At 53.4% G+C, this 26,947-nt stretch overlaps 12 protein-coding genes across 12 annotated transcripts; 9 read left to right on the top strand and 3 right to left on the bottom strand.

Moving 5' to 3' along the window:
* Positions 1 to 32: 32 nt before the first annotated feature.
* ASPVEDRAFT_64833 (uncharacterized protein) lies at positions 33 to 1,915 on the top strand. The gene is made up of 2 exons (XM_040815750.1): positions 33 to 1,596; positions 1,646 to 1,915. The coding sequence occupies exons 1-2, from the start codon at positions 389 to 391 to the stop codon at positions 1,827 to 1,829; spliced, it is 1,392 nt and encodes a 463-aa protein (XP_040671728.1). The 5' UTR covers positions 33 to 388; the 3' UTR covers positions 1,830 to 1,915.
* On the bottom strand, positions 1,866 to 3,118 carry ASPVEDRAFT_75176 (uncharacterized protein). The gene is made up of 4 exons (XM_040816290.1): positions 2,964 to 3,118; positions 2,339 to 2,916; positions 2,055 to 2,292; positions 1,866 to 2,007 (listed from the first exon to the last, which is right to left on the bottom strand). Exons 1-4 carry the CDS (start codon positions 3,053 to 3,055, stop codon positions 1,938 to 1,940), a joined length of 978 nt encoding a protein of 325 aa, XP_040671727.1. The 5' UTR covers positions 3,056 to 3,118; the 3' UTR covers positions 1,866 to 1,937.
* A 180-nt stretch (positions 3,119 to 3,298) lies between these two features.
* Positions 3,299 to 4,776, top strand: ASPVEDRAFT_199482 (acyl-CoA dehydrogenase family protein; the record flags this gene model as incomplete). Its single annotated transcript, XM_040809287.1, has 5 exons — positions 3,299 to 3,474; positions 3,525 to 3,834; positions 3,884 to 4,111; positions 4,162 to 4,251; positions 4,298 to 4,776. The coding sequence occupies exons 1-5, from the start codon at positions 3,304 to 3,306 to the stop codon at positions 4,774 to 4,776; spliced, it is 1,278 nt and encodes a 425-aa protein (XP_040671726.1). The 5' UTR covers positions 3,299 to 3,303.
* Positions 4,777 to 5,034: 258 nt separating this feature from the next.
* On the bottom strand, positions 5,035 to 9,788 carry ASPVEDRAFT_199479 (uncharacterized protein; the record flags this gene model as incomplete). The annotated part of the gene is made up of 10 exons (XM_040809286.1): positions 5,035 to 7,218; positions 7,261 to 7,448; positions 7,510 to 7,649; positions 7,899 to 8,345; positions 8,389 to 8,482; positions 8,530 to 8,780; positions 8,827 to 9,137; positions 9,193 to 9,313; positions 9,428 to 9,554; positions 9,605 to 9,788. The coding sequence occupies 10 exons, from the start codon at positions 9,786 to 9,788 to the stop codon at positions 5,035 to 5,037; spliced, it is 4,047 nt and encodes a 1,348-aa protein (XP_040671725.1).
* ASPVEDRAFT_45389 (uncharacterized protein) lies at positions 9,695 to 11,996 on the top strand. The gene is made up of 5 exons (XM_040813276.1): positions 9,695 to 10,375; positions 10,425 to 10,694; positions 10,740 to 10,779; positions 10,839 to 11,548; positions 11,598 to 11,996. Exons 1-5 carry the CDS (start codon positions 10,024 to 10,026, stop codon positions 11,939 to 11,941), a joined length of 1,716 nt encoding a protein of 571 aa, XP_040671724.1. The 5' UTR covers positions 9,695 to 10,023; the 3' UTR covers positions 11,942 to 11,996.
* Positions 11,997 to 12,191: 195 nt separating this feature from the next.
* ASPVEDRAFT_55715 (uncharacterized protein) lies at positions 12,192 to 14,034 on the top strand (the record flags this gene model as incomplete). The annotated part of the gene is made up of 2 exons (XM_040815109.1): positions 12,192 to 12,625; positions 12,672 to 14,034. The coding sequence occupies 2 exons, from the start codon at positions 12,192 to 12,194 to the stop codon at positions 14,032 to 14,034; spliced, it is 1,797 nt and encodes a 598-aa protein (XP_040671723.1).
* A 213-nt stretch (positions 14,035 to 14,247) lies between these two features.
* On the top strand, positions 14,248 to 16,702 carry ASPVEDRAFT_308712 (uncharacterized protein). The gene is made up of 7 exons (XM_040810397.1): positions 14,248 to 14,421; positions 14,500 to 14,644; positions 14,708 to 14,784; positions 14,842 to 14,910; positions 14,958 to 15,286; positions 15,344 to 16,257; positions 16,313 to 16,702. The coding sequence occupies exons 1-7, from the start codon at positions 14,354 to 14,356 to the stop codon at positions 16,640 to 16,642; spliced, it is 1,932 nt and encodes a 643-aa protein (XP_040671722.1). The 5' UTR covers positions 14,248 to 14,353; the 3' UTR covers positions 16,643 to 16,702.
* Positions 16,703 to 17,281: 579 nt separating this feature from the next.
* ASPVEDRAFT_55713 (uncharacterized protein) lies at positions 17,282 to 19,086 on the top strand (the record flags this gene model as incomplete). Its single annotated transcript, XM_040815108.1, has 6 exons — positions 17,282 to 17,309; positions 17,360 to 17,688; positions 17,739 to 17,961; positions 18,024 to 18,366; positions 18,415 to 18,923; positions 18,974 to 19,086. 6 exons carry the CDS (start codon positions 17,282 to 17,284, stop codon positions 19,084 to 19,086), a joined length of 1,545 nt encoding a protein of 514 aa, XP_040671721.1.
* A 979-nt stretch (positions 19,087 to 20,065) lies between these two features.
* Positions 20,066 to 21,195, top strand: ASPVEDRAFT_45387 (flavin monoamine oxidase family protein). The gene has a single exon (XM_040813275.1). It carries the CDS (start codon positions 20,224 to 20,226, stop codon positions 21,115 to 21,117), a length of 894 nt encoding a protein of 297 aa, XP_040671720.1. The 5' UTR covers positions 20,066 to 20,223; the 3' UTR covers positions 21,118 to 21,195.
* Positions 21,196 to 21,592: 397 nt separating this feature from the next.
* On the top strand, positions 21,593 to 23,239 carry ASPVEDRAFT_55711 (Zn(II)2Cys6 transcription factor; the record flags this gene model as incomplete). The annotated part of the gene is made up of 4 exons (XM_040815107.1): positions 21,593 to 21,629; positions 21,680 to 22,261; positions 22,309 to 22,711; positions 22,759 to 23,239. 4 exons carry the CDS (start codon positions 21,593 to 21,595, stop codon positions 23,237 to 23,239), a joined length of 1,503 nt encoding a protein of 500 aa, XP_040671719.1.
* A 903-nt stretch (positions 23,240 to 24,142) lies between these two features.
* On the top strand, positions 24,143 to 25,613 carry ASPVEDRAFT_45384 (CorA family magnesium transporter). The gene has a single exon (XM_040813274.1). The coding sequence runs from the start codon at positions 24,206 to 24,208 to the stop codon at positions 25,526 to 25,528; it is 1,323 nt and encodes a 440-aa protein (XP_040671718.1). The 5' UTR covers positions 24,143 to 24,205; the 3' UTR covers positions 25,529 to 25,613.
* ASPVEDRAFT_45383 (uncharacterized protein) lies at positions 25,610 to 26,813 on the bottom strand. The gene has a single exon (XM_040813273.1). It carries the CDS (start codon positions 26,598 to 26,600, stop codon positions 25,668 to 25,670), a length of 933 nt encoding a protein of 310 aa, XP_040671717.1. The 5' UTR covers positions 26,601 to 26,813; the 3' UTR covers positions 25,610 to 25,667.
* Between the last annotated feature and the right edge of the window lie 134 nt (positions 26,814 to 26,947).

The raw sequence follows: 26,947 nt of genomic DNA, 5'->3' as shown, positions 1-26,947 counted from the left end.
ATCAGTTATCAGATTCTGGTGCTGCCACTGCGCTAAAATGGGTGACAGGAGGCTGAATTGGGAAGCTGCCCAGCGCCAAGCTTCCGCCAGTTCAGCTTATGCACGAGCTATGAGGGGACTAGCCAGTATGCAATGCTAGGACTGGTAATCAGGATCATTTAGCACTACGGAGTAGCTCTGGAATAATATTCCCCCCTTTAAAGACAGTGCATTCATATTCTGGACATTGTTGATGGCGTGTATTAGTCCCAAATTGCGTTGAGCACGCAATCGGGGGCGCCCCACTTGCCGGGAGATTTTACATTTTTCTGCTACAGCTTCGATTTCCAGTCTTTCCAGTCTTTCTTTTTCTCTTCCCAAGCTTGATCCCACGTGGAAGGAATTCGCCATGGCCTCGACTGACGCACCCCCGGCCTATTCGCAGGTTGCCCCAACGCGGCGCCTGGTGTCGGTCTTCCGGTCCATTCCCTTCCAGATCGCCATCGCCAGTGGCGTCTCCTTCACGGCTCCGGGCATGTGGGATGCCCTGAACAACCTGGGAGCCGGAGGTGCTGCAGAGCCGTATGCTGTCTCGGCAGCAAATGCCCTGCTGTACGGCCTGTTTGCCGTCGTGTGTGTGGCCGCTGGAGCCATCAACAACCGTATCGGCCTTCGCTATGGGCTGGCCCTTGGCGCAATAGGCTATCCCATCTACGGCGCTGGTCTTTACACCAACAACTACTCGCCGACGACTTGGTTCATGCTGTTCGGTAGTGCCCTGTGCGGTATCTCTGCCGGTTTCTTCTGGGCTGCCGAGGCGGCCATCATCATCGGGTACCCCAGCCCCAAGGACCGCGCCTTTTACCTCGCCATCTGGCAGACTGCAAAGGCTGCTGGGCCTATCGTCGGCGGTGCCATCAACCTCGGTCTCAATGCGCAGACTTCAGGGCAGGGATCTGTCAGCGCAAGCACATACATCGTCTTCATCGTCATCATGTGCCTTGGTCTCCCAATTGGGCTGTGCCTGAGTCCAGCTCACAAGGTGCAGCGCAAGGATAAGACGCTGGTTATCGTGAATACCGAGTCTTCATGGTGGGCTGAATTCAAGGCCGTCTTTAAGCTGCTTGCCACCCGCCGCATTGTCCTGCTTCTGCCATCGTTCTTTATCAGCTACTTCTACAACGGCTTCCAGAGCACCTGGTTGACCACCTACTTCACCGTGCGAGCCCGCGCATTCTCGTCCTTCTTCACCAACTTCGCTGGTATCATCTCGTCATTTTTAATCGCCACCCTGCTCGATAACCAGAAAGTGCACATCAAGACCCGAGCACGCATTGCCTTCGCTGCAATCGTCATCGTCCTTACCGGTACCTGGATCTGGGCCAGCATCCTCCAGGACCAGTTCTACAGCAGCGCCGAGTCCCCCGTCTTTGACTGGTTCAAGGGCGGTTTCGGCAAGTCTTACGCATTGGTCTTCTTCTGGACCTTTGGCGGCCAGGCATTCCAGCAATTCCTCTACTGGCTTGTGGGCCAGTACACCACCGATCTGTCCTCTCTTTCCCACCATTGCGGCATCCTCCGAGGGTTCGAGGCCCTCGGACAGACCGTTGCTTGGGCGTAAGTTCCAACACTCTTTCAAAATATCGACGCATGCTAACTTTAACAGAATGCAATCAGAAGGCAATGCCAACCACTTTGTCAGCATTGGTATCAACTTTGGCATCACCCTCCTCAGTGTTATTCCGACATGGATTGTTATTTCCGAGTTAGAGCACAGTCACGAAATCCAAGTGACCGCAGAGGATACGACGGACTCAAAGGCTGTCGGAGAAACAAATGCTGCAGTTTAGCGATTCAGCGTTTTATTATAGATCACTATTGTATATATAGAGCGACTTTGCATTAGACTAAGCCATTGCATTTAATTACATAACTGGTATCAAGATCCAACTAGATATTCATTTCGTCGACTGTCGCGCTAACCGCCTCCTGTGCATGGAAATAGCCATCATGAGGAGTATCTCGGTTCTGTTATAGTTAGTATGGCTCTGCGTGAAGAGTGTTCGGTGGCATACCTCTCCTTTAGCAGCATCATCAAGCCCTGGACTAAGAAGCCTTTGATGATCTGCGGCGAAAGTCCCTTGTACAGACGTAATATCCCCTCGTTAGTGATGATATATCGCAGGACTTCGGTAAACCCAGTGAACGGCTTCCCTTTCCGACTCTCGGGGGGATCGGATTGAAGCATCGTTTTGGCGACGATGAGAGGGTGAGTGACGAGTGTGGCCAGCACCTTGGAACACGCCCCGAGTACTGTAGACTGTTAGTAGGAGATCAACAGTATGGCTGGAGGACTTACGAAACGCTTCAAGCGCCCCAATGTCCTTCCTCAATGCGAACAGTCTCCCCCTTAACCACTGGTAGAAGCCATATGTGATCATTGGGTTCACCACCAGGATGAGGTTGACCTTGAACCCTCTCCATAATCCAGTCCATCCATCGTCGCTGTGTACTATCTGTTTGACTGTTTCCCAAAAACCCAACTTCTCTTCATGAGATTTGCGAGTCTGTTGCCGCGTCGAAACGACAGCAATTGGATTTGTGCACAGCTGGGCCATTGCTCCGCCCACGGCTCCAAGGCCAAACTCCTTGATAATACTATTCGAATCTGAAAGGCCAAAGGATTGGACCATAGACTGATGGAGGGTCCGGGCTGCAGCAGACCAGTAGAAATATGCGAAATTCATGGATGCGGTGCCAGTGATTGAGCTTCCTAGACCCCCATATAACCCGGCGATGCCCTCCTCCTCGACGATGTGGAGGATTGTGTCCAGGGCGTTGTTATACTGGACATCGCGAGAATTAGGGTCAGTCGCTGTGTCATTATCTGGACTGTCCTTTTGGCGCTGCACCTGCACTTGCAAGCGGGTTTTTGCTCTTTAAGCTGTTAGCAACTGATAGTGTTTTAGAGAAAGGGGCCATACAAGTCCAGGGGGTATACGAGGACGCCGGCCAGGACAGCAGCCGTCGTGCCCGACACCACGCTGTTCCACGGGGATAACTGCTTCTTGCTCATGATGCGTGAATGATTGATTTGGATTAGGCCGATCGGGAACTCGCGCTCTTTAGTGCTCGCCCTATCACTCCGTACAGCCCGCGGTCCGCACGTAAATCTGCCATGACGATGCAGTCCGTCCCCGACGTGCGGCCCGACGTTCGGACTCCACGGACCGACAGCGTGGAGGAGTGCACATACACGGTTTATAATTGGAATAATGACCTCGTTGCTTTTGGACTTGGAAATATACATATTATTAGCCAAAAATGTCATCATCAACCCTCCCCTTCGCTGACCCTCTCTGGCTCAATCGCGGACACAGCCCTTACTATAAGGACTCCCACCGACGTCTGCAAAAAGAAGTCCGCTCGTACATTGACACCCACATTGCTCCTTATTGCGAGGAATGGGAAAAGAACGGCTCTGTTCCCGCCGAGGTATGAAATTAAACTGTGTAAAATAATGTGCACATGCTGAACACGCACAGGTGCATCAACGACACGCAGCGCTCGGCTATACCGCTGCGACACCATTCCCACTAGCTGCGGGCTATCTCAAGGGCCAGAAGCTTCCTGCTGGAATTAACGCGCAAGAATGGGACGGCTTCCATGATTTGGTTCTCATTGACGAGATTGCGCGATGCGGCTATCTCGGTGTGATCTGGGCGCTGGGATGCGGCAACTCGATCGGTGGACCGCCCGTTATTAACTTTGGAAATAAAGAGCAGAAGGACCGGTTTCTGCCTGATATGTTAAGTGGCAAGATCCGATTTTGTCTGGGTGTCACTGAGCCGGATGGTGGGTTCTGTTCTCTTTGTTATTTGTTGCGGTTGACTGACTGGTATAGCTGGATCTGACGTCGCGGGTATCACCACAATCGCGGAACGAAAAGGTGACAAGTATATTGTCAATGGAGCAAAGAAATGGATTACCAACGGTATCTTCGCGGACTACTGCACTGCTGCTGTGCGGACCGGGGGAGAGGGTGTGTCTGGGGTGTCAGCTCTAATCATCCCACTCAAAGCACCCGGCGTGACGTGCAAGAAGATTGACAACTCGGGTGTTCTTGCCAGTGGTACGACCTGAACATATGCGGAAGACTTGTATGAAACTAACCGTCTGCAGGATCCACATATATCGAATTTGACGACGTGGAGGTCCCGGTGGCCAATCTGCTTGGAGAAGAGAACAAAGGCTTTCCCATTATCATGAACAGTATGCGCTCCAGCTCCTATACAAGACAATTATCTAACATGCATAGACTTCAACCATGAGCGTCTCTGGCTTGCTTGTACTTCACTACGGATGGCCCGAGTGTGTGCCGAAGATGCTTACCAGCATGCCATTACCCGCGAGACCTTTGGCAAGAAGCTCATCGAGAACCAGGTCATCCGGTCCAAATTCTCAGCAATGGGCCGTAGCCTTGACTCGACATATGCCTGGATGGAGCAGCTGGTGTACATGGCGGAGACAGCCAAGGCGAATGGCACTGATATGGCAATGGGTGGCTTGTTCGCCAACCTCAAGGTGCTTGCAGGACGGACTTTGGAGATGGTGAATAGAGAGGCTCAGCAGGTTCTGGGAGGTCTCGGATATTCCAAGAATGGCCGCGGCGCGAGAATCGAGCAGATTAGTAGAGACGTTCGGGTTATGGTTGTAGGAGGTGGCAGCGAGGAGATTCTGTCAGACCTGGCTGTGAACCAAGAGATCAGGGCGATGAAAAAGCTCAGCAAGCTGTAAATAGTACAAGTGTAAATACTAGTTAACCACTGTACATGAATAATGGAGTTTACGGTATTATCTACTGTGCTGCGCTGTGTCCATGGAGAATGGCTTAAGTCGTGTACAATAGCCATATCGTGATGAATATCAAGTAGATGTATACTAAAGGACAATTGATTAACATTAGTAGATGTGTCCTGCTGTACAATAACTAGTATATACTGATGTATAATAACCGTATATTGAGAATTCTTGAAATTGTATCATTCAGTTATATTAACTAACAGTACACAAAGTCTTGCCCTCTTCCACAGCATCGCCCTCCTTCCAGTTCGTCTCGAATTTGCCATCGGCCGAGACACTGATGGTGACCTCCATCTTCATGCTCTCGATAACCATCACGGTGTCTCCGGATTTGACCTCCTCCCCGTTCTTCTTCAGCGTCGACAGTACCTTGCACGGCATTGGCGCCGTCACGGTCCTCTGCTCCTCATCGCTTCCACCACCGGCTGAAGCACGCGTGCTCTCAATGAAGGACAGCGAGGTATCTCGTTTGAACTCAACGGGCGCTCCAATGGCCGGGACGTGGCAGAAGACGGTCTGTGTTCGGTTGAGACACCCAGCAAGGGCTTCAGGTCGGTCGGTGACGACGGCCATATGCGCAAGGACCTTTGTGCCGTTCAGACTGGCCTCGAGCGTCGTTGATAGCCAGGACTCCTTCAGTGCAGGGTCTCCCTCGGCAGGTTTCCATGAATCGACGCTCACTGTGTAGCGGGATCCGGCGCTGGTTACTCGTCCATTCCGCAGGGCTTGGCTGATCTGGCCATATCGTGAACTGGTGGCAGAGCGTTTATCATCTTGCGGGATATCACTCTCAGGGAGGGGGAGGAGATGTGCCTCGTGGGTCGATGACCCGGCCTGCTCTGGTGTCCAGACGCACATTATTGGTATCGTCGGGTCTTCCTTGATGTTATACGGCCAGTCTACCATGGTAACTACATCGTACTGTAGATTTGCCGGGTCGTGGTGTTGATTTCGGAAGCGCCGGCGCACATTCTGGAAAGGACGTTTCTGGGACGAGGGCGAGTCTGCCAAATTCCGCAGCGCAATTGCCGGGAGAATCGAGAGAGACTTTCGGATCTCTGCCAGAGGGCCAGCCGGCTCTCCAATGAGTTCGTCGAGGTGTAGTGCGAGGAAGGATGTGGTGTATGCCGGGTCATGGAAGGCCTTGTGCAAGAGGGCCCGCTGCATCAGAAGCGAGTTTGTTTGGACACCAGCGCAGACGGTGTTGGCGAGCACTTTGACCATCTTCTCTATCGCAAGGGCCCTTGTCGGTGCCCAAACGACGAGCTTTGCAATCATGGAGTCGAAGTAGATTGAGACAGAGGACCCGGACTGCACTGCAGCCTCGTATCGCACGTCGCGGCCTGCTGCCAACACGCCCGATGCAGGCAGCCACAGATGGATCTTGCCATGCTCGGGGAAGAAGTTCTTGCGGGGGTCTTCTGCACAGAGACGACACTCGATGGCATGGCCGCGTTGAGTGAGCCCCTGGAGCGCATCCAGTGCACCCAGACTGCCCCCAGCAGCGGCGTAGAGCTGCAGCGATACCAAATCGACCCCCGTCACCTCTTCGGTGATGGGATGCTCGACTTGCAGGCGTGCATTGACTTCCAGGAAGTAGAACTTGCCGGTCACAGCATCGACGACGAACTCGACAGTGCCCGCGTTCTCGTAGTTGATGAGTTTGGCAACACGCACTGCCGTGGCACTCATATCCTGTCTCATCTTGTCTGTCAAGAACGTACAGGGCGTCTCCTCGATGACCTTTTGATGTCGTCGCTGCACTGAACAGTCGCGTTCGAAGAATGAGACAACCTCGCCATGAGCATCGCCGACGATCTGGATCTCAACGTGTTTGCTGCTCTCGACATACTTCTCCAGGATGCAGTCCGCCGACCCGAACGAGCGCTGGGCCTCGGACTGTGCGCGCTCCAACTCATGCTGCAACTGACCAGGTTCACGGATGATTCGCATTCCCTTTCCCCCGCCGCCAGCAGAGGCCTTGAGCATAACGGGGAAGCCAATTTCCGCGGCCATTCTACCGAGTTCGGCTGCGTCTTGACTTGATCCGGCGTAACCGGGGATTAGGGGGACGTCTGGGGCGTGTTTGGTAAGATAGTCCTTGGCCGCGCGCTTGTCACCCAGAGTAGACATCGCGGTGTCGCTGGGGCCGATGAAGATCATGCCAGCGTCGCGGATGGAGCGGGCAAAGTCGGCATTCTCACTGAGATAGCCGTATCCAGGATGGATGGCGTCGGCGTTTACAGACAGAGCCGTGCGGATGAGCAGATCGACATCCAGGAAGGGATTGCGCGCACTGCGATCAATGCTTCCGATGTTGATTGCCTCGTCTGCATCTCTGATATGGAGCGATGACGCGTCTCTGCTGTTGTTAGACTTGTTACTGCACAAAGGGGGCCGGAAGACATACTCGTCAACGTATACGGCAACAGTCGTGATACTGAGTTTGCGACAGGTCTGGATAATGCGACAAGCGATTTCGCCGCGATTCGCAATCAGGACCTTCTGGATAATGGGTCTCCCATCGCTGCGCAATGGTGAAGGCGCGACGTAGAGGGGTGGCCGCAGAGGTGCCGCGTGGACGGTCGCTCCGTTCTGCGAGGGAGCTGCCATGTTCATCTATTGGAGTGAAATAGCATCTAATGCGGTTTTACAGCTGAAGTTAACCGGCAATACCTATTTTATTGCGCAGTATCCGATCTCCTCGTGCGTGGGTGCGGTCTCGGATATCGGACCGCAGCTGTCGGACCGTCCAGCCACACTCCACGATGCGGTACGGCGGATGGAATCGATCCGGGGAAAATCTTCTTGGCCGGGGAAGCATTTGCCTGTCGATCCGGGGTTTGTCGGCAGTTGTGGTTCTACTGTTGGAAGTGGAATGAATGGATTCCTAATGAAATGGATTGTTCGTGTAGGCATAGTCATAGAATACAGTAGTAAAGAGATTTAAGAACAGTAACAGAGATAATATGTAAAGAGACTAATACTAAATTCTAGCTAGCAGTTTATGCGTCTCTGTCCCCTTGACGCCATTCAAATTCACGACCTCGAGACACATCCCCAGCACGTCCCTGGTGTCTCTTGGGTCGATAATGCCGTCGTCAATGAGCATCGAACTCGTCGCATAGCTCTCGCTATCTCTCGAAGCATCCTGGCGGAACCTCTCCACCTGCTTCTTCAATTTCTCCGGCTCAAGGATCTGTCCCTTGGACTTGGCGCTCTGTACCTGCACTGTCTCCATAACGCCCGAGAGCTGGTCTGGGCCCATGACGCTGCACCGACCGGTGGGCCAGGTAAAGATGAAACGGGGCTTGTATGACCGTCCGCACATGGCGTAGTTACCAGCCCCGTAGGATGCGCCCATGATGATCGAGATATGGGGGACGGTCGAGCAGCTGACGGCCGAGACGAGTTGGGCGCCCATCTTGATGATGCCGGCGTGTTCGGCTTTGGCACCGACCATGAAGCCAGTGACATTGTGCAGGAAGATGATGGGAGTGTTTCTGTTGATCAGTATAGAACGGTGCAAGTAGGGAAGAGACTTACTCCTGGTTACACGCCCGAATGAACTGTGCTGTCTTTGCAGCTTCGTTGGGATTGATCACCGAGATCTGGTTGGCAACAATTCCGACGGGGAAGCCTGAATTAATGTTAGCTAGATTTAATTATATAGTGGTTATAAAGTACATTGGATGTGAGCCCATGCTGTGATCATGTTTGTGCCGTACTTGGGCTTAAACACCGACAGCCGCGAGTCGTCGACAATCCGCAGCAGCACCTCGAGCATGTCGAATGGCTTCCGGATATCAGGATTGACCAAAGATAGGAGGTCCTCTACTGGATATCGTGGCTCTCGGGGAGACAGTAGGCCATGGATAGGCTGTGCTCGCTCTCGCAGAGAGGCAACCCACTCGCGGGCTTTGATGATGGCGTCAAACCTGTACAAATTAGCATATATCCTAGTTGCTTCAAGGAAATACACACTCGTCAACAGCCATCTGGTCGGCAAGTCCAGTGATCGTCGCGTGGACATTGGCGCCTCCCAGCTCTTCAGCACCGATGACTTCTCCTGTTGCCATCTTAACGAGAGGCGGACCCCCTAAGAAGGCCTGGGCCTGGTTCTCTACGAAGATGGTGTAGTCTGAGAGTGCAGGATGGTATGCACCTCCTGCAGTGGATGACCCAAAGACGATGGCACAAGATGGCTTCCCATGCTGCGTGCGCACCGCCAGGTCTCGAAAGAGCTGGCCTCCTTTGTGGAAGACGCGGAACTGCTGGGGGAGAAACACTCCGGCCTGTGCATGTTAGTACGATTTACGATATCTATGGTGGTTTTTTGGTTGAAAATACCGATTGCACGAGGGAGATTAGAGGCAGGTCATTCTCGAACGCCACCTCCATCATGCGGTTTACTTTCAGCACTGTGAGAGCATTAGAAGCTGATACATCATATGGAATGTCCATCACGTACCTGTCATCTCATTCCACGCGCCTCCGCTCTGCGTCGGAATGTGCGACATGAGAAGACACGGCCGGCCACTGCTCCATCAGCATGCTGCATATCTGAAAGGGCAGGCAGACAAACCTAACATTGCCAATTCCTGCAATGAGATTCGCGCTTGGAGTTGAGTCTGGGTTCTCGAACCCAGCAAATGCGCCGAGTTCCAGGAAGGGCGAGTCCTGGTCCAGCAGAAGCGCCACTCGATCCCTTGCTGCGTTTCCGTTAGCTGAGAGTCTTTGCTCGGAAATTATAATCACCCACGCAATAACTGCCCCCTAGATTGATGACGATTCAAGGACACCTCATTTCCCTCGGCGGCGACGCGTTTTAACGCCTCCTCGAACCGGGTGAGGATGCTGTCCCAGTCGGCTCTGTTTTGCTGTAGATGCTTCGCGCGCAGGTCGAGGCGCGAGCGAACAACGGGGAATACTGATTCTGTAGTCATTTTGCCGTATGTCCAAAGAGTAGCGTCCAGTTCAGCAGTGGTGATGGTGAATTAATTGTAGTTGCTGATCGTGTCGGTCCGATGGCCGGGAGGCATCCGGGGGATCGGCCCAGGGTCTCCACGTCCTTCTCCAGAGTATATGCCAGTCAAATAAATGAGGCTGGATTACAGGGGTTGGCGAAGACCGCTACATGTTCTGTCCTGTTTCGCAGATTCATTGTACAAGCATATCAAAATGTCTCAGCTTTCTCTCGTCCACGGGCCTACAGAGCCCGCCCTCTGGGTCGACAAGACGCTCTGCGCCGTCATCAACCAGCAGGAATCCTCATTCCCCGATCGCACAGCTTTAATCGTGCCATGGGAGTCTACGCGTCTCACTTATCGCCAGCTCGCTGACCGCAGCCGGGTGGTTGCAAAGGCGCTGTTTGGGGCCGGACTGCGCCATGGCGACTGCATCGGGATCATGGACGGCAACAGCTACGAGTATATCGAAGTCTTTCTCGGTGCTGCTCGAATTGGGTGTCCTGTTGTTGTCCTGAATAACACCTATTCCCCGGATGAGCTGAGGAATGCAGTCTATCGTAGCTGTACGTTCTATCCGAATATTACAATGTCCGACTACTGATCCACAAGCAGCATGCAAGATCGTGTTTATGGCCCCAAACATTGGATCGCGCAGCCTGGCAGGCCATGTTGAGAATCTCCAGGGACGAAACACCCAGAAACCTGGATTGTCAGAGCTGCAGCAGGTCATTCTGTTCAGGACTGATCTACCCTCGGCCAACAACACGCTGGACACATACAGCAACTTCTTGCAGAGGCAGCACGCAGTATCTGTCGGCGAACTGGCCCAGGCAGAGGCAGGACTTGCCCCTGAGGACGTTCTCAACCTACAGTTCACATCAGGTACTACTCTTCCGCTTGGTATTGAGAATAAACTGACCAGTAAAGGAACCACCGGCTCGCCAAAGGCAGCAATGTTGACAAACGTGTACGTCTCTCTCTCTCTCTCTGTAGACGTTGTAAATGCTCACAGCTAATGCTCTGCAGAAACATCCTCAACAATGCCCGTTTCGTCGGAAACGCCATGCGCCTTACCCCCGAGGACGTGGTCTGCTGCGGTCCACCACTGTTCCACTGCTTCGGTCTTGTAATGGGATTCCTGGCTTCATTCTGCTACGGCGCATCCATTGTTTTTCCGTCTGATCACTTCCGTGCTAACGCCGTTGTCGATGCCCTCATGGCCGAGGATCCGACCGTCCTCCTGGGTGTTCCGACCATGTTCATAGCTGAGCTGGAGATTCTGGCAAAGACCGGCCAGAAGCCGCGGCGGCTGCGCACGGGGCTGGCCTCTGGGTCCGCCGTGTCTCAGACGCTGATGAATGAGATCCGGGCGCGCATGGGCGCGGAGAAGATGCTTATTGCGTACGGGATGACCGAGACGAGTCCGGTGAATTTCATTACGTCGTTGGACGACCCTGAGGACAAGCGGATTTCTACGGTTGGGCGCGTCATGCCGCATACTATGGCCAAGGTGATTGACAAGAAGGGGAACATTGTTGCGAGGGGTGAGAGGGGGGAGTTGTGTGTCGGTGGGTATTGCCTGCAGAAGGGGTACTGGAAGAACGAGGAGAAGACGCGAGAGGTCATGAAGCGCGATGCAGATGGCGTCCTCTGGATGTATACAGGCGACGAGATGATGATCGACGAACAGGGATACGGACACGTCACCGGGCGTATCAAGGATCTTATTATCCGGGGTAAGACACTACATACCAAACCAACACAGGCTAGAGCTGACTTTTACAGGAGGAGAGAACATCTTCCCCAGGGAGATTGAGGACCGACTGGTTGCACACGCCTCGATCAGCGAGTCCAGCGTGGTGGGCATCAAGAACGAGAGATACGGCGAGGTGGTGGGCTGCTTCTTGAAGGCCACACCGGGCTGCCAGCGAGTGCTCGACAGAGAGATCCAGCTGTGGGTTGAGAGCACTCTGGGCAGGCACAAAGCACCGCAGCACATCTTCTGGATTGGCGATGCTGCAGTGGGCGACGACTTCCCCAAGACTGGCAGTGGGAAGCACCAGAAGCATCTGCTGAGAGACACGGGCAACCGCCTGGTGGCACAGCTGAAGCCGCGAGCGCGTCTATAGAGAATATTATTCAATTGTAGCCAGAGTATACTTTACTGCATCCAGAGTATATTATCCAGAGTATGTATCCAGAGTATACTGTATTGTGGCCAGAGTGTGTCCAGAGTACAGGCAGTGCATCGGTCCGACTCGGATAGCCCGGATGGCTGCATTCCCACTCTCCAGCTCAAAGCTACCCCGGACCGAGGCATGATAAGGACATTAAGACCCGCTTGAGCTGTCCCGGAGATCAGCCTGGCAATCAGACACGATGCAGACTCCCCCATCAGTGCGAATCGTGGAGGTTGGTCCGCGCGATGGCCTCCAGAACATCCGACAGTCCATCAACAGCGCTACAAAACTGGAACTGATCCGGCGACTTCGCGATACTGGACTGCAGACTATCGAGCTGACATCGTTTGTTTCTCCCCGCGCAATTCCCCAGCTTGCCGACGCACAGACGGTGGTGCAATCCCCGGACATTCAAGCCCTGCTCAAGAACCCTGCTCTACGTCTGCCGGTGCTTGTGCCCAATCTCAAGGGACTAGATAAAGCCCTGCAGAATAACGTCAAAGAGGTCGCTGTATTTATCAGTGCGACCGAGGGGTTTAGTCGAGCGAACATCAACTGCACCGTTGACGAAGGGCTGGAGAGAGCTCGGCAGGTGGCGTCCAAGGCAGCCAGCGCCGGGCTTTGGGTACGAGGGTATGCAAGTCTTCTCTATTATATAATTACGTTCTAACAGTTGCAGCTACGTCTCGTGTATTTTCGCAGACCCCTACGATGGCCCGACCGAGCCCGCGTCTGTGCTACGCTGTGCAAAGGCCCTACTCGATGCAGGCTGCTACGAAGTCAGTCTCGGCGACACTCTGGGAATCGGCACTCCTGCAGAGGTGCGGAAACTGATCACATATCTCAGCGACAATGGCGTCCCTCTTGAGAAGCTGGCAGGCCACTTTCACGATACATACGGCGGCGCGGTCGCAAACGTGTGGGAGGCGTACAAATGCGGCCTCAGAGTGTTTGACAGCAGCGTTGCCGGACTGGGAGGATGTCCATTTGCACCAGGGGCCAAGGGAAACGTAGCAAGCGAGGATTTGGTCTACATGTTCGAGCGATCGGGGGTTCGCACCGGGGCTGATCTGTCGAGGCTGGTCGAGACTGGCGACTGGATCTCCAGGAAGCTGGCCTTGCCAAACAGCAGTCGCGCAGGAGCAGCCCTATCGGCAAAGCGAGCACAGGCTGGTCGCAAAGAAACGAAGCCTGCCGTATCGCTCGATTGGAAACTCATCCAGGAAACAGAGGGACTGCAGCTGTTTCGGTCGGGCGTCAACCTGAAGATCAACCTGAACAGACCGAAGAATGGGAATGCCCTCACGGTCGCAATGATGCACGACATTACTAAAGCAGTGACAGATGCCGGGACAGACTCGACCATCTCGCGCATTATCCTGACTGGCAGTGGCAAGTTCTTCTGCACAGGGATGGATCTGGGCAAGGGGAGCACGCCGGTCGGCAAGGGAGGCTCGAGCAGCGACGCGCAGTTCGACCGACTCACCAACCTCTTTGAAGCGATCGATCAGTCCCCAAAGGTGACGATTGCCTGCCTGAATGGGTCTGCATTTGGCGGCGGCGTTGGGCTGGCCTTTGCGTGCGATCTCCGGTATGCAGTCAAAACGGCCAGCGTGACGCTCAGCGAAGTCAAGCTGGGACTCTGCGCCGCCACCATCTCCAAGTATGTGATCCGCGAATGGGGCGTTGCATTCGCCCGAGAGGCCATGCTGTCTGCGCGACCGGTGACAGCAGCCGAATTAAAGGCACGCGGGCTGGTGATCGGCCTGGCAGAGAGCGCCCAGTCGCTCCCACAGCTCCTCGACGAAGCACTCACCCGGTTTAAGATCGCTTCTCCAGAAGCATCTCGCATGTCCAAAGAATTGGTCCGACTAGCGTGGGCCCACGGAGGAAAGGAAGAGCAGGCGAGAGGGATCAGAGCTCTGTTTGACAACATGATGCGGTCGGACGCAGAAGGAGCATACGGGGTGGCAGAGTTCCAGGCGAAACGACCGGTGGACTGGGATGCATACACACTGCGTGTAAATAGATCAAAGCTGTAGACTATTCATATCTGTTTCAAGACATAGCGCGTACATCCGCGGGCTTTGGATAGCCGACCCCAGGTTCCATGGACCACAGCGTGGATCTGATATTGGCCAATTATATTCTCTGTATTCGAATATCTGCAGACTAACCTGCTTGGAACTGCTCGAAACAGCTTAGTCTCTCATCTATCAGTGGCTCTCTCCCCGGAATCGCTTCGTCACTGTCCTTTGCTCTTCTCCCAGCTCGCCCCCTCATCGACTTGTTCCGTACGGGCCTGCTGTTTTCTGCCTCTCTGTCTGTTCTCTGTCTGTTCTCTGCCTTTTCTCAGTCATAATGGACGATTCAGACCGGCTGAATGCCGGCATTTCCAAGCGAATCCGCCAAGCGTGTGCCAGTTGCCGGTAAGTCCGACCACATGCGACCGTGCACTGCCGGTGGCCCTGCATTCGTTCTCTCGCTGACCTCGAGCTGCGATCCAGACGGCGCAAGACCAAGTGCTCTGGAGAGCGTCCAGTATGCTTCCATTGTCGCCGCAGTCGCCAGCGCTGCGTGTATGAACCGTACTCGTCCACCGTCAGCGACGCCAGTGTCCCTCCCCCGCCGCCACCTACTACCCAGGATAATGTCGGTCGTCCATATCTATATCTCTATATATCTACTCAGTGCGGTGATGCTGACCTCTTGTAGAGTGCAATTCTGCAGCGGATTAACATGCTCGAGTCGCGTCTGGCCGAGCTCAGTGACCGCGCAGCGCCCCAGCCCCTGTACGCGCTCCATTCTCTCCAAATGCAGATGCAAATGCAAATACTGATGCTCTTTAGGGGATCACCAACTCAGAACGGGTTTCTTCCGTCTGCCTCGCCTCCGCAGCGCTTTAACAGCGAACAGTGGTGAGTCTTCTACCCAGTACTCAACAGCAGAACTGACAGCCCGACAGCTCTCTCCCTCCTCCCTCCATCCTCCAAAACACCATCGACACCTTCTTCGCTCGCGTCCAGAACCGCCCCTACTCGTATATCCAAGAGGCTTCGTTCCGGCGGAAACTAGAACTGGGAATCGTGCCAAACTGCCTGCTGCTCGCCGTCCTGGCAGCCGCAGTGCGCTTTTCCACGCACGAATATTATGCAGGCAGGAAGCAAGAGGCCATCGAGGTGTATGCAAAAGGCTCGTGGATGTCGGTCCTCACCGAGCATCTCACGGTGGTTGACAATCTGACGGTGGAGGTGGTGCAGACCGTGAACCTGCTTGCCATCGTCAACTATACAGGTAAGCTGTGGATCTTCATAATGTGTAGTCATGTCTATTCCAGTCTAACTCTCCCAGCTGGCCATGTCAGCTCTGCCTGGTTGAAGGTTGGCCTCGCGGCGCGCATATCCCAGGACCTGCGTCTGATGATAGAGCCCTCCAATGCACTCCCATTCCCAGAGCAAGAGGAGCGCCGGCGCACGTTCTGGTCAGGATATCTACTCGACAGGCTCATTTCATGCGGAAGGTCACGGCCTCTCTGCTTCCACGACGACGACTGCCATGTGCGCCTGCCATGCGACGAGGAGACCCTTCGCACTGGACAGGTGCAGACCACGCATACCCTGCACGAGCTGCTTTGCTGGGACTCGGAGATCGATCACGAACAGCCTCCCAGTCCGTTTGGTCTGGTCATTCTCATGGCCTCCATCTTTGGCCGATGCACGCGGTACGTGCACAGAGAGTGTAATCCCGACAAAACGCCACCCTGGGACACCAACTCGGAGTTTTCCAAGATCAACTCGTCCTTGCTGCTGCTGGAGTCCTATTCCACAAACAGGCGGCTCTCCGTCGTTGACACACTGCGACACAAGCACTCCCCGCATCAATCAGAAGAAGAGCAAGTCGTCTTCGCCCATAGCCTGTTCCATCTGTGCCATTGTCTACTGAACCACCCTTTCCTCTTACGGCTGCGTCTCAAGCCATTCGGATCAAAAGCTCCCACTAGCTTTGCCCTACGCGTCCTCCAGACGGCGATCGAACACGCCAACCAGCTGATGGACCTTCTACGCGATGCCAGCGAGGCAGGATTTCCCCTGCAGTCATCCTTCTACCCATACTGCGTCGTAGTCGTAGCGGGGATACAGTCCCTTGCGTTTCACTACGAAGCATCCAAGAATGACCCACACTCCTCAGATAGTTTGGACTACTTCCACCGAAGTCTCAGCATGCTCGAGCGCCTATCAGGGACATGGGGGCACGCTGCAAACATGGTATGCCAACTCTGGATACCTTGATTGTAGTACCATTATACTAACCCTTGTTTAGGTTGTTCGACTTCGCGAATTCCACGCCCAAGGCCATATATTTTCCTCGCTCCTGGATCCCGCCTGCATAACCGACGACATGGACACTTCCTCTGTGGACGCCCTTTGGACAATGCTGGATTATGGCCTGGTTGGCTCCCGAATCAGCGACAGCCCCGGTTTCTCAGGCTCGCTTCTTTCGAACATGCCCTCGCCGTCGTCCTGGGCTCTGGGCTCCGATATCTTCAATACAGATTCCCTCGGAATGGGGAATACAGACCCCCAGCTGCTGGGTGGACTGACACCTGTTCACTTTAATCGGGAAGTAGACACGCTTCTCAATCCATGTTGACGGTATATACTCGGCAACTGGGATGACTTATGTATCATGATGTAATGAACTAGCCTTGGCTCATCGTTTAATTTTGGTAATTCACATAGAGATCGGCTTTGGGAGAGCAAACATATAAATTACTGCAAATCCGTGGAGTGTCCATAAATTGGAGGCAGGAAGCTTTCTCGCATTATTTCCGCTTTAGGCAACTCAGACATCTCCAACGCCACCAGCTGTGTCTTTCCTCGGCACAACAACGGCAGATATGACGTGAAGAGGGTATTTCGCGGGGGAGGCGGAATAAACCCCGCGGTTTGGCATGAAGAATGATATCCGTGCTGGCCATGCCGGCAGTGGCTAGAACCGATCCCCATGGCGGGGGATCTACCGGCCAAGCGCCTACCAAGACACCAGGAAGGATCGAGTCAGCCTGCGGAATCCATTCTCTCCTTTTTTTCTCTTTCTGGTAATTCCTCTAGTTCTCCCCGCGTTCCATATTTTGGGCTTATCTCTGTCCTGCATGATCTGTCCTGACGACTATATGACCCCTGCTGGGTGGTCGATGAGTATGCAAAATGCTATAATAATCTATTCGATCTCCCTCCATGATCGATAGAATTCAGTTACCACCAATATCATCTCTGAACGTAGTCCACAATGGAATCCAGTCCGGACATTAAGAATGGTGAGTCGACTCTCCAATATTGCCTCACCTTGTCTCACAATGCCTAGTAGAGGAATGGCTGGAGGATGGCAGTCCTGTTGAGCAGTCCCGCATCGAGGGAGTGACCCTCCGAACAGAGGGCAGTCGCCGTTTGAAACCGTTACAGACCATCGCCGCCAGCTGGATTATCTGTGACAGCTGGGCCGGTGTTGCTGCCACTGTGGCTCTGGCCATTGTCCAAGGCGGGCCTGTTACTCTGACCTACGGTCTCATTGCCATGTTCGTGCTGGTTGGGGCCTGCACGCTTACACTTGGAGAGCTGGCCAGTGTATATCCAACTGCTGGTGGGCAGTATCACTGGACTTCGATTCTAGCTCCCAAGCGTGCCCGACGAGTGTTGGTATGGCTTATCTATCCCCTATCGTGAGGGCTGTGCACTGACGACAGCAGAGTTATGCCTGTGGAACGGCGAATATGTTCGCCTGGATTGCCATCTGCACTGGGATTGCCATTATCCCCGCCCAGCTCATTCTGGGGATCGTCATTTTTTATTATCCCGATTATGTTGCCCAGCCATGGCATTACTTCCTGATCTACCAGGCCCTCAACGCGCTGGTGATGCTGTACAACGTTGGGCTCCTGAAACGGTCACTCTGGATCCACGATGCCGCTTGTGAGTATCATACATTCGTATATCTTATGCTATAATCCTAGCACTTATCTGATAACCTGCAGTCGTGATTACTCTAGCTTCGTTTCTCGCCATCACAGTCGCCTGTCTTGCTCGATCCTCTGGCAATTACGAACCATCATCAAACGTATGGGAGACCTTCCTCAACGACAGCGGATGGAGCTCCGGTGGTGTTGCATTCCTCACTGGGCTCGTCTCTCCGAATTATATGTATGCTGGTATTGATGGTGCGCTGCATCTGGCGGAGGACTGCACGAATGCCGCGACAGCAGTGCCCTGGGCTCTGGTCAGCACTCTGACCATCGGGTTCGCTACCACCTTTGCTTTTATGATTGCCATGCTCTATTGCACTCATGATTTACAGGCCGTGGTGGAAACGAGTACGGGGTGAGTATTCAGTTTAAGTGAATGACAGCAATAGCTAATTCATGGAAGTATCCCGATATTCGAAATCTGGCGCCAGGCTACACAGTCACCCGCCGCCGCAACGGTCTTCGTTGTACTTGTCTGTTGCGCCGCGACGTTCGCACTTATTGGAGCCCAAGAGACTGCATCCCGTCTGACCTGGTCTCTTGCCCGCGATGAAGCACTACTGGGCAGCAAGTGGATGGGGAGGATCCACGGCAGACTCGACGTCCCTGTGTGGGCGATTATCTTTAATGCCAGTGTCGTCTTTATTATTGGGTGTATCTACCTGGGCTCTTCATCGGCATTTAATGCCTTCATTGGGACAGGCCTGATTCTGCAGCATGTTTCGTATGCGTTCCCTGCCCTGCTGCTCATGTATCGCGGTCGAGCGAGTAGCTGGCTCCCTGCATCACGCAAATTCCGGCTGCCAGGCCCGGTCGGATGGACGATGAACCTGACTACAGTTTGTTTTGCGGTTGTGGTGTTGATCTTTTACAACTTCCCTACTGTGATGCCTGTGACTGGAAGCAATATGAGTGAGTCTCCTTTCGTTACTCTGCCTCGATGTGATGCTGAACTGGACTAGACTATTCGTCCGCAGTGCTGGGAGTAATGGCCATTGTAGCTGCTCTGAATTGGGTGTTTTATGCTAGGGAGACGTATCATTGTCCGTATTTGCGAGGGATTGAGGAGGAATAAGATATGTAATGCAATATATATATATTGAATGAATATATGAATGACCACTATACTACCCCTTCACAATCAGCAATTATAATTCTTAATAGTAATAATTACGTATATTTAGTATGAAACATGTATAACACCCCCTAAAGTACACAAGACGCGTTGCGATATCGCGAGGTTTCTGGTTTCTCCCTATTTTCTCCTAATCGGGTAATTGTGGTATCGCCACCACAACCAACAACAAACCAACGACCCACAGAGTATCCCCGCATCCGAGGGCGAAGACGTTAAACAGTGGATCGCTTACTGCCGGAAAGCTCTCTCTTTTTTCTCTCAATGTAGCAAGTGGGCCGCTGTATCCTCTCTGTCTATGCAAGGGCTTGTCGCGGAATGAATAGCCCTCGATATGGGAACGTATATAACTGCCGGTCTGCCGACGGGTTAAATCAGTCTGAACGATAACACCTTCACCATGACAAGTCGCGACGGTTTTCAATGGACACCAGAGACAGGCCTGGTCCAGGGCGTGCCCTCGATCGGAGTCATCTCTCCACCCACAAATATCACATCGGAACCAGGCCAGTTTGATGTTATTGTCGTGGGCGCAGGCTATTCAGGCCTTACTGCGACTCGGGATGCATGCCTGGCAGGTACGTCAGCTATCAACTGATCAATGGCACTGCTGACAGGACCAGGCCTGAAGGTGCTTCTGCTCGAGGCCCGCGACCGCATTGGCGGCCGGTCGTGGTCCTCTGATATCGGGGGATATCCCTTCGAAATGGGGGGCACCTGGGTTCACTGGGGACAGCCTCACGTCTGGCGCGAGATCTCGCGATACCAGATGCGAAATGAACTGGAGGGCTCGTTTGACTTTTCACGTGGCGTCAACCACTTTGAATTGCGTACCAACCAGGGCTCGGTCAAACTAAGCCACGAGGAAGAAGTGAGTAGGCCTGCTCTTGTGGTGGGCTGATGCTAACAGGTATATAGGATGCATTGTTGGAAGGGGCTCTACACAAGTTCGTGGATGTGGACGGAGATCTTGGACGCCGAGTCGTTCCCTTTCCCCATGATTCATTCCACGTCCCTGAGGCTCGACGATACGACCAGATGTCTGCGCAGGATCGCTTGAATCAGGTTGCCGAAATCATGACGCCTCGTGAAAGAGCTGCCCTGGAGAGCTTCGTCTTGCTCTGCAGCTGTGGCACTCTGGCGACCACCAGCTTCTTCGAGTTCCTGCACTGGTGGGCGCTGTGTGGCTACTCATACAGAGGCTGTCTGGATGCTTTGATTTCGTATAAATTCAAGCGAGGGCAGTCGAGCTTTGCCATTCGGTTCTTCAAAGAGGCTCTCTCTACTGGCAATTTGTCCTACGCATTCAACAGCCCCATCCAATCTATTGATGACCAGGGCGCTAAAGTGGTTGTCACCACTCGCCAAGGTCAACGCCATGCTGGGGCTCGTCTCATCTCTACGATTCCGTTGAACGTGCTCAACACCGTGGCTATCTCACCACCGCTCAGCACACAGCGCACCGCGGCAGCAAACACCGGCCATGTGAACCAGTGCGCCAAAGTTCACGCGGAGATCGCGAGTCGTGACATGAGGTCGTGGACGGGGATGTCATACCCTTTCAACAAACTGAGCTATGCAATCGGTGACGGAACAACGCCCGCTGGCAACACTCATATTGTTTGCTTCGGCGGTGCACACAACCACCTGCAGCCGGAAGAAGATATCAACCAGACCAAGGCGGCAGTGGACAGCCTCTCTCCGGGCAACATGGATATCAAGAGACTAGTCTTCCACAACTGGTGCAAGGATGAGTTTGCCAAGGGCGCTTGGTTCTTCTCTCCTCCTCAGATGCTTTCAACGTCGCTGGATGCGTTGCGTTCTCGTCATGGAAACGTGGTGTTTGCCAACTCGGACTGGGCAGTTGGATGGCGGAGCTTCATTGATGGTGCGATTGAAGAAGGGACTCGAGCAGCGATGGCAGTTGTCGAGGAGCTGCGTCCACGCCCTGCAGTTCGCGGCCGTCTGTAATGTCCTGGTATAGCATGGTATCATATACCAGGAAGTGGGTGTATATAAGCCTATCCCGCTGTTGTTTGACATCTACCTTTATAGATAATATGATGCAAAGATACAATCATATTCCAAGTCAAGGCTACCCCCAACGCGGGACCCAATGCCAATCCGGCGTAGCAATGTCCTCACGTATCTTGTAGACACGGCAGACGTTCTTGAGTAGCATTGACACTTGCGATATCAGAGAGCTCCTCGCTTGCAGGAACATACTCGTACTGTAGATTGCTGCTTGTTCTCTTGTTCAACAGGCTGTGCAGGTAATGTCCCAAACAGGAAGGTAAACAATGATTATATAACCATGACTGCCACCGCTGAGTCATCAGCTTTGAGGGGAACCCCGTGACTTGACCGGCCGAGGCATTTGGACATCGCGATCATCCTTATATCAAGCATTGCCCCCCTGACGGAATACCGGGGTAGGATACTCACGATGTCTGCGAGCAACCCGCCGCGTCGGGGTGCTCGAGGTATGTTGGCCTCAGATGCTCTTGAACTGCCCGCTGCTCATCACCGACAGGCTGCTTCCAATGCTCCAAGCGGCGCATAGTTTGCGATGGAGGTGAACCCACCTGTCACAAATGCCGGAAGAAGGGAATCGAATGCTCAGGGCTTGGGCGATTTCGTTTCTACCAGGGGGCGTCGATTCGTGGATTATCACAAGGGGGTGCTGTTCCTGTAACGGCACCAGGTCCATTGCCACAGCCACAGAGCAGCTGCAGCGGCAAACAGGCGCCCCTAAATATTCGATGGCAGTCAGATCGGCCGTCAGTACGAACAAAACGGAAACAATCAGTGCGATCCACAGCGAAAACGGCTGATGCAAGCTCTCGAATCTCCCAGCATGACCAAAGCACGACAGTTGGCGGAGACCGGCGCTCTACAGCAGGCGCTGAGGATAAAGTCTCTAGCCCTGCCTCTGATATCTCTTTAACCAGTTCAATTCTCGATGAGTGGTACGAAACTCCCGGCAGTGAAGCCGACGATGACGCTGTCGAAGAGGTTGTCTCTAGCAGTAAAGCCATTCAACTGCATACCCCAAGATCCGTATCGCCATGGATTCCACCACTCAATTCTCGAACTCGAATGTTTTTTTCTCACTGTATGTACATCTTCGCTGTATCTGGTTGACCACCGCTGACAGTTTAGTTGCCGACGAGGTTGCCCCGATAATGGTCGTCCTGGACAACATCTCCAATGGCTATCGGGAGGTTCTCCTGCCTCTAGCGTGTCAAGACGAATTATTACAGCAGTCCATTTGTGCAGTAGCCGCGCAGCATCTGGCTCTTAGACAACCTAGCTTCAGGCGCTTTGCAGAGTCAGGTCGCGCCGCTATTATATCACGACTTCGGCGTGATGCTTTCCAAGAGCCAACCGAACGACTCTTCAACGCATCAACCTGGGCTACTCTGATTATTTTACTGGTTGGCGAGACTATTACTGCGAGCCCTGAGTATGCCCATTTGCTGCAAATGCTGTTTTGCATGGCGGGGAATACGCCGGACATGACCGTGAATTCCGTCAACCAATTTCTCACCCAGCAAACGCACATGTAAGTACCATTTTGCCATCAAATGGAACACTTGCTGATATATTCAGGTTTCAATTTCTCGGACAGCCCTTTCTCGGCGAGAGTCAGGGCCTGGATATGCTGCAGCTCCCACCGGATCTCTTTCTCGATTGGACGTACTACGATCTCCCACCGGATTCAACATATGCGCAGTCTCTTGGGATTATGCGCGAGGCTTTTGTTAAAGCGTCACAAATATATATCGGCCGGGCTACCCACGACGAAGACCAATGGCTACACCTGGAGGAGTTGAAACAACTTGTATCGCGCATCCATCCGGAGCAGCAGGGGTCTCACGCCCTTGTCTGGGTGTGTTTCATTGGAGCTGCCGACAGCACGACGTCAGAGCACCGACAGTTCTTTGCCAGCCGGATGGAGGCAGTATTTCGCAAGACGGGATTCCAAAATGTCGCTGCTGCTATCCAGTCGCTGCCAGCTATCTGGTCACAGAAGGATTCCGGACGCTGGACGTCTCGTCTGATCCGTACACTGCCAGCTTTGATAATGTGAGACGATGCAACAGACCATCGTGAAAACACGATGGGGAATATTATCTACCAAAAGAAAACAAATGGAAGGAACAGAAGCATCTCTACCCCTCCAGACTGTCATTCCTCCTTGAACTCGGCGAATATATCGTCGTAGTCGAGCTGAACAGGAGACTTACCACCGTCGATGGTTACCCCGAACAGCCTCTCTACGACACTGACAAGCTACGGCATGAGCCCCGTCTCATCTGGATGTACTTGCAGGTCTGATCCTCAACTCTCGCTGCGGCTCCTGGGAGAAGCCCTTGTGAGAAGCCATCCAACGTCCATGCTACCAACCGCCTTGCGAACCCTAGGCGCCGACGAAGAAATTCACCGAACAACTTCTCACATGGTCGTGCGAAACAAGTCAACCCAGTGGTATTTTCCACTCGCCGACGATGGAACTATCGCCAAGCCTGTAGAGCTCTGGGATCTTAGCAACAATGAACCCCCCGGGCCACGCAAGCCTTGGGACTGGGGTGGTTTCTAGAATGCACTGGACGTCTGGGGTCCTGCATTTTCGATGTTCCAGGGGCTTGCAAGTAGGGAGGTAGCAGTGAGTCCAAGGTGCATATATACAATGTTGATTGTTGATGTGGCTCTCTCTGAGCCCATGAATGTAGATCTCTTCACTGGCACATTGTATGAATCTCTGTGTGTAGATCACCCATAATTGAGCCACCAAGATGCTTTCGCTCAAGATGGAATTTAGAAAAAATACAAACATGTCCCACTAGTGCTAGTGACCTTTCTGCAAGACTCGATATTCATATTATTTTATCTATAGTATATAGTAATGCGGTGCAGGAGACTTAGTCAGCAAAAGCAGCGAGCGTTTCTTCCGAATCCGGAAGGGCCGGAAGGTAACATAATCGCCAGCGACGCCAACTGCTCCATCAGTCTATATACCCTTGATGTATCGGTTTGGTTTGTGGTGGTCTGCCCGATGAGCTTCTATTCGCCTGTGAAGGCCCTGACAAGCCTATCAGGAAGCCTATCCCGGCCATGCTTGTCCCGGGCGACCGTCTGCTTCCGACAGCCAGGAGTCGCGTATCGTCCCTGGGACCTTTTGCGAAACCAAACATATGCCACCACGGGCGTTGGAAGCTATGGCAGTCCTATCCTGAATGAAGCCCTTGCAGACCGGTCGCAGCGAGTCCATGAGCTGTCTGTCCAACTCTCCCAGCGGCCCATGAATGGCAACGCCTCCATGCAGTACACGCGGTTCAGCGACAGCGCCGACTCCAGTGGCAGAGAGAGCGCATCGCAGGTCCAGAGTCAAACAAAACTGGCCATCGCAGAGCAATACGGCCTGACCACTCGCGATCTTCGCGTCTTCGATCTGCCCTCCCCGGGATTCCCGCACATCCTGGTCAGGGAACGCGCCATTCTAGTCCACCTATTTGATCTACGGCTCCTGGTCGAGTGCGACCATGTCCTGCTTTTCCATGTCGCTGATAAACCAGTGGAGGCTGCTGCCCCGAGGCCAAACAGTGACAGTGATAGCGATGGGAGTACAACTGGTACCGATAGCAGTGTATCGCAAGTCTTCAGCCACAACCTCGAGCGAAAGCTCCTAGGGAGTAATGGCCATGTCCAGCCGTATGAGCTGCGGGTTCTCGAAGCAGCGATGGCCTCTGCAACATCTGTCCTGGAGGCAGAGTACAGCCTCACTGCAGAGGAAGTCTCCCAAGTCCTGCGCCAGACGCACCAGGACGCGCCATTCATATCAGACAAGGAAAAGGAATACGAATCGCTTATTCACACTCTCCTGCGACTGTCGCGGCACTTGGCTAGCATTGACCAGTCTGCTCGACAGGTCCGCACGCTGACTTCCGAAGTCCTGGCCGAAGACGAAGATATGGCAAACATGTATCTCACCGACAAAGCTCGGGGGAGACCGCATCTTTCCTCTGACCATCAAGAGGTCGAGTACCTCTTCGAGGCCTACTTCAAAGCCTCCGACACTATTGTGCAGGAGACCAAACGGATGATGGGCAACATCACACGCACCGAAGAAACCATCCGTGCCGCACTGAGCGTCCGCCGCAACCAGATCATGGTTCTTGAGGCCCGGATTGAGATCCTGATGCTGGCTCTGGCAGGGGGTACCTTGATTGCAGGGTGGTATGGCATGAATGTTGTCAATGGCAGCGAGGAGAGCAGCACGGCGTTTGGCGTGATTGTTGTGGGCAGTCTGGTCGGCGTTGGCCTCATCACCTGGGGAGGGCTACGGCGGCTGAAGAGAATCAGCAAGATACGGGTTTAATCAAATTATTGACAGTATTCAAAGACAGATAAATGGGCAACTACTCTCAGTATACCTCAAATGCAAGATAATTCGTAGTTATGCCAGTTGTATTATTGCAACAGAAAAGCTCTCTAGATTACTTTTACTCTAGTGGGGGCTACTCGGCCATGATGGACACCCTGGGCATACCAACCTTCTCTTCGAGAAAGCTGAGAACATGCTCGAACGCTTCTGGATCAGTATGCCAATCCTTGCCGTACTTCCTATAGTCCACTTCGACAACGTCCATCCCAAATATGCCGTCGAGACACCGGCCCATACTATTCTCCTTCTCAGGCTGCGATCCATGGCCCAGGAAAACTGGGGTCTTGAGGTGTATCAGGGGATACTGCCATGCTGGAATGCGGGATTTCCGGATATCCATCTCTGTATCTGAGAGGTTCTTAGGTCGATAACCCTCATTCCCAATGGCCAAGCGCTCGAACTGGAGCAGATCTCTAACGTAGTTGCTTCCCACTATAGCCTTCCGTCGGCCGAACTGATCCACATACATTTCGAGAAGAAGCTCGAGTTGGTACTTCCAGGGCAACATGGCACCGATACCAAGGAGCCCACCCAGCGGGCGATGACTACCTAGAAGGTATAGCAGAGCTGCTGCGCCACCGTGACTCATGCCGCCGAGGACAATACGGCCGTAAGCAGCGTGCAGACCATAGCCTCCTGTATCTCGTAATATCCTTGCCTCGCTGTGAATCAAGCGCTGAAGGAAGACTGCGGTTTCTGGCAGTGTCCCTGTGTCACCGGCCCAGGGTGGGCTCGGCGAGGAAGGGTTATTGAACCATTGTGTGGCACCAGCAGGTCCATTCTTGACAGCCGGTGGTGCCTTGAAAGCGCAGGGGAAAACGAATCGAACAGTTGGAAAATGGGATTGAATGTTGGTTGCTCTGAGGAACTCTCTGCCGGAGTCGCGGCCTTTGGCACCGGCGTCGTGGAGCAGAATCACTGTATGCGTGTGTGTCTTCCCGCGGGGAGTCGCAACCAGGGGCTTTTGTCGTCGAGACGGTGTTGAGTGTGCCTTGATCTTGGCCATAGCAAACGGTGCTGCGGGCTAACGCTGAAAAGCTGGAATTTTAAATCCACTTGTACATCCACTTCTCACGGCAGGAGACTGAATCAGTCAGAAGGCGTATCGAGTTCGGGGGAAGCGAGAACATAGTAATGTTCTAATAATAGATATCTCTTTTGAGCTCCTTTATGCTCATAGTCTTTATTGACAATAATAGTATAATATAGGTTGTGACGGGCCTTGTATGCTGGGGCTCTGACTGTTGCAAGATGAAAGGATGTCAATATAAGCAGACATTCACAATAAGCACCAGCCACACCAGTGACTCACTGTAAGGCCACTAACAGGCACCAGGCAACGTCTTTGCTAAG

Source organism: Aspergillus versicolor, assembly GCF_001890125.1.
Source record: "Aspergillus versicolor CBS 583.65 unplaced genomic scaffold ASPVEscaffold_10, whole genome shotgun sequence".
Lineage (NCBI taxonomy): Eukaryota > Fungi > Ascomycota > Eurotiomycetes > Eurotiales > Aspergillaceae > Aspergillus > Aspergillus versicolor.
This window is presented reverse-complemented; position numbering and strand designations above follow the sequence as displayed.

Coding starts and splice junctions, on each gene's coding strand:
- ASPVEDRAFT_64833 (XM_040815750.1), top strand. CDS start 389: ATGGCCTCGACTGACGCACCCCCGGCCTATTCGCAGGTTGCCCCAACG. Junction 1,597..1,645: donor GGACAGACCGTTGCTTGGGC/GTAAGTTCCAAC, acceptor TAACTTTAACAG/AATGCAATCAGAAGGCAATG.
- ASPVEDRAFT_75176 (XM_040816290.1), bottom strand. CDS start 3,055: ATGAGCAAGAAGCAGTTATCCCCGTGGAACAGCGTGGTGTCGGGCACG. Junction 2,917..2,963: donor CTCGTATACCCCCTGGACTT/GTATGGCCCCTT, acceptor AACAGCTTAAAG/AGCAAAAACCCGCTTGCAAG. Junction 2,008..2,054: donor ATGATGCTGCTAAAGGAGAG/GTATGCCACCGA, acceptor TAACTATAACAG/AACCGAGATACTCCTCATGA.
- ASPVEDRAFT_45389 (XM_040813276.1), top strand. CDS start 10,024: ATGTCTCAGCTTTCTCTCGTCCACGGGCCTACAGAGCCCGCCCTCTGG. Junction 10,695..10,739: donor CAACCTACAGTTCACATCAG/GTACTACTCTTC, acceptor TGACCAGTAAAG/GAACCACCGGCTCGCCAAAG. Junction 10,780..10,838: donor GCAGCAATGTTGACAAACGT/GTACGTCTCTCT, acceptor AATGCTCTGCAG/AAACATCCTCAACAATGCCC.
- ASPVEDRAFT_308712 (XM_040810397.1), top strand. CDS start 14,354: ATGGACGATTCAGACCGGCTGAATGCCGGCATTTCCAAGCGAATCCGC. Junction 14,645..14,707: donor CACCTACTACCCAGGATAAT/GTCGGTCGTCCA, acceptor GACCTCTTGTAG/AGTGCAATTCTGCAGCGGAT. Junction 14,911..14,957: donor CGCTTTAACAGCGAACAGTG/GTGAGTCTTCTA, acceptor ACAGCCCGACAG/CTCTCTCCCTCCTCCCTCCA.
- ASPVEDRAFT_45387 (XM_040813275.1), top strand. CDS start 20,224: ATGACGCCTCGTGAAAGAGCTGCCCTGGAGAGCTTCGTCTTGCTCTGC.
- ASPVEDRAFT_45384 (XM_040813274.1), top strand. CDS start 24,206: ATGAGCTTCTATTCGCCTGTGAAGGCCCTGACAAGCCTATCAGGAAGC.
- ASPVEDRAFT_45383 (XM_040813273.1), bottom strand. CDS start 26,600: ATGGCCAAGATCAAGGCACACTCAACACCGTCTCGACGACAAAAGCCC.